Source organism: Oncorhynchus gorbuscha, linkage group LG22, assembly GCF_021184085.1.
Source record: "Oncorhynchus gorbuscha isolate QuinsamMale2020 ecotype Even-year linkage group LG22, OgorEven_v1.0, whole genome shotgun sequence".
Classification (NCBI taxonomy): domain Eukaryota; kingdom Metazoa; phylum Chordata; class Actinopteri; order Salmoniformes; family Salmonidae; genus Oncorhynchus; species Oncorhynchus gorbuscha.
In genome coordinates this window covers 39058143-39060178 of record NC_060194.1, presented here as the reverse complement: position 1 = coordinate 39060178, position 2036 = coordinate 39058143, and the positions used below count along the sequence as shown (strand labels likewise).

Below are 2036 nucleotides of genomic sequence, written 5' to 3'. Positions count from 1 at the left end.
TCCACCCACTGGTGACCTCTCATGGTGTAGTGTCCTCCACAGTTTCTACATCCACCCACTGGTGCCCTCTCATGTTGTCTCCTCCACAGTTACTATTCAATATCTTGTCTCTGTCTGCTTCATCAGTTAGTATCTGTCATTGTGCTGTCCAAGGTTCATCTTCCATTCACCCCTCATACCACACAAGATGAACACACAAAACAAGTGAGAATTCTTAGAAAAATATATTTATTATAGACATAAAATATTAAAGTAACAGTTTAAAGCAACAGATGTGATCAATGATATGATCATACAAAAGACTTTTATGAATAAAATGTTACAACGTGTGCCATTTCTGATGCCCATAAAACGAGATCAAACCATTAAACTCTGCAATGACAAAGCCTATTTCATATACAAACAGGTTATAGTAAAATATATTACATTTAGTATAGACATAAATTGTAACAGTGACAAAAAGCAACAAATGATTTCATGGAAAAAAGTTTAAACATTTCGTTTCCTGTCTTACAATGAGATCTTAACCTTATTGCTCATAAAGCGTTATATTATAACTACATTTTTTTAATTTGCTAAATATATTCATATAAAATCAGCCCAGAAAATATAGGACTAAGAAGATATAGGTAGATGGATAGCAGATGAAACAGGATGGGATATACACTATATACACTGGTTATTAACATGTTCAGCTCCTGACTGTTAAAAACACATGTTCTGCTCCTCTGTATCCAGAACCCATCATCGGATTAGGACTGTGATTTACTGATGTGAACCACCTTGTCCCTGAAATAGATTAGAAAAATTAACATTATTTTCTGTAGTTAAGGCCACTCTTATATTTCAATATCTCCAATTTAGAGGTGTATCTGTTGTAAAATCTGAAACATGTTCAATGTGTCTACATTCAGGAGTACCATCTTTGTTTGTACCATTCATAATAAACAACTATATTCTAAATCCCTTTTAATATTCAAGTGTAAATAGTATAACAGTTGTAATGGTATTTATGAGAGTCATTCTTACCTCAGTCGGTTGACATGATGGATCACCGAGCTCTGGGAAGGATCTGCACACAAATCTTTCCCATTTTTAGTGTGGAATCTGGAAGAGACAAATACAAAACCGTAAGTCTATATTCAACACTCTGTTTTCACAGCATTTTTAACCCATATTTCTATTCAACTATAATTACACTATAATGTATTTTTTGCTGTAAAGAATCCTGAACCTCAATTCAAAAATAACTAATGAAAGATACTCACATGATGGCAGGGATTCTGCAGATTTCAATCGTGGTCTGTAGGGTATATCCTACGATAACTGCAGAAGGTATTTCCCTACCAGTATAACTTTGACAGCAGAATCTTCTACGACGTGCTGTAAAAAATGAACAAATAAACAATTAAAGAGGACTCTTGATGAAGACTAAATATTACTCTAATTGTCCAACAGTTTAGTTCAGTGTTCCAGTAATAACACAGACAGACAGACTAAGACACAACTTTCACTGCAGAATATTGACCTTGTTTAGCTGCAGAAGCCTCAGTAGTGAACAGCCCCACAGCCAGGAGCACGAGCAGCACAATAACAGGGGCTCTGATCTGGGCCATCTCTTCTTCTGTGGTGCTGTGATGTGATGAGCTGCTGTCTTGTCTTCAGACAGAGAGCTTCAGTGGCTGTGTGAGGTCCTACTCCTCACCAGAGCCATATATATACTCCTGGTGCAGGTGGAAACATTCTCTGAGAGGTGAAATGGGCTTTCCTACCCACACCTTAAAACCAAAGTTCCAAAGCAGAATTTCCCCATCACTTTCCCCAATGAGCAACAAAAAGGAACAATATTCTTCAACAGAACAAGAGGGAGAATGTTTTGGGCCCAATCTTTACTTGCTTTTTCATGATCGGCAATCATAGTATTAAGTAATAGTATTAAGTACTAAATATTTAAATGAAGAATTTGTGTTGATACTCTTTATATTTGGCCTTGTGTTTTAGAGTATTGTACTGCTGAAAGGTGAATTTGTCTCCCA

At 36.1% G+C, this 2036-nt stretch overlaps 1 protein-coding gene across 1 annotated transcript; it reads right to left on the bottom strand.

Annotated features, from left to right (window-relative positions):
• Positions 1-205: 205 nt before the first annotated feature.
• LOC124010201 (C-C motif chemokine 4-like) lies at positions 206-1702 on the bottom strand. Its single transcript, XM_046322613.1, has 4 exons — positions 1529-1702; positions 1269-1383; positions 1030-1107; positions 206-789 (listed from the first exon to the last, which is right to left on the bottom strand). Exons 1-4 carry the CDS (start codon positions 1614-1616, stop codon positions 753-755), a joined length of 318 nt encoding a protein of 105 aa, XP_046178569.1. The 5' UTR covers positions 1617-1702; the 3' UTR covers positions 206-752.
• Between the last annotated feature and the right edge of the window lie 334 nt (positions 1703-2036).

Excerpts from the sequence above, each read along its gene's own strand:
- LOC124010201 (XM_046322613.1), bottom strand. The coding sequence starts at position 1,616 with ATGGCCCAGATCAGAGCCCCTGTTATTGTGCTGCTCGTGCTCCTGGCT. Across the intron at positions 1,108-1,268 it reads TGCAGAATCCCTGCCATCAT|ATTCCACACTAAAAATGGGA; the intron begins GTGAGTATCTTT and ends TGTCTCTTCCAG. Across the intron at positions 790-1,029 it reads CATCATGTCAACCGACTGAG|GGACAAGGTGGTTCACATCA; the intron begins GTAAGAATGACT and ends AATCTATTTCAG.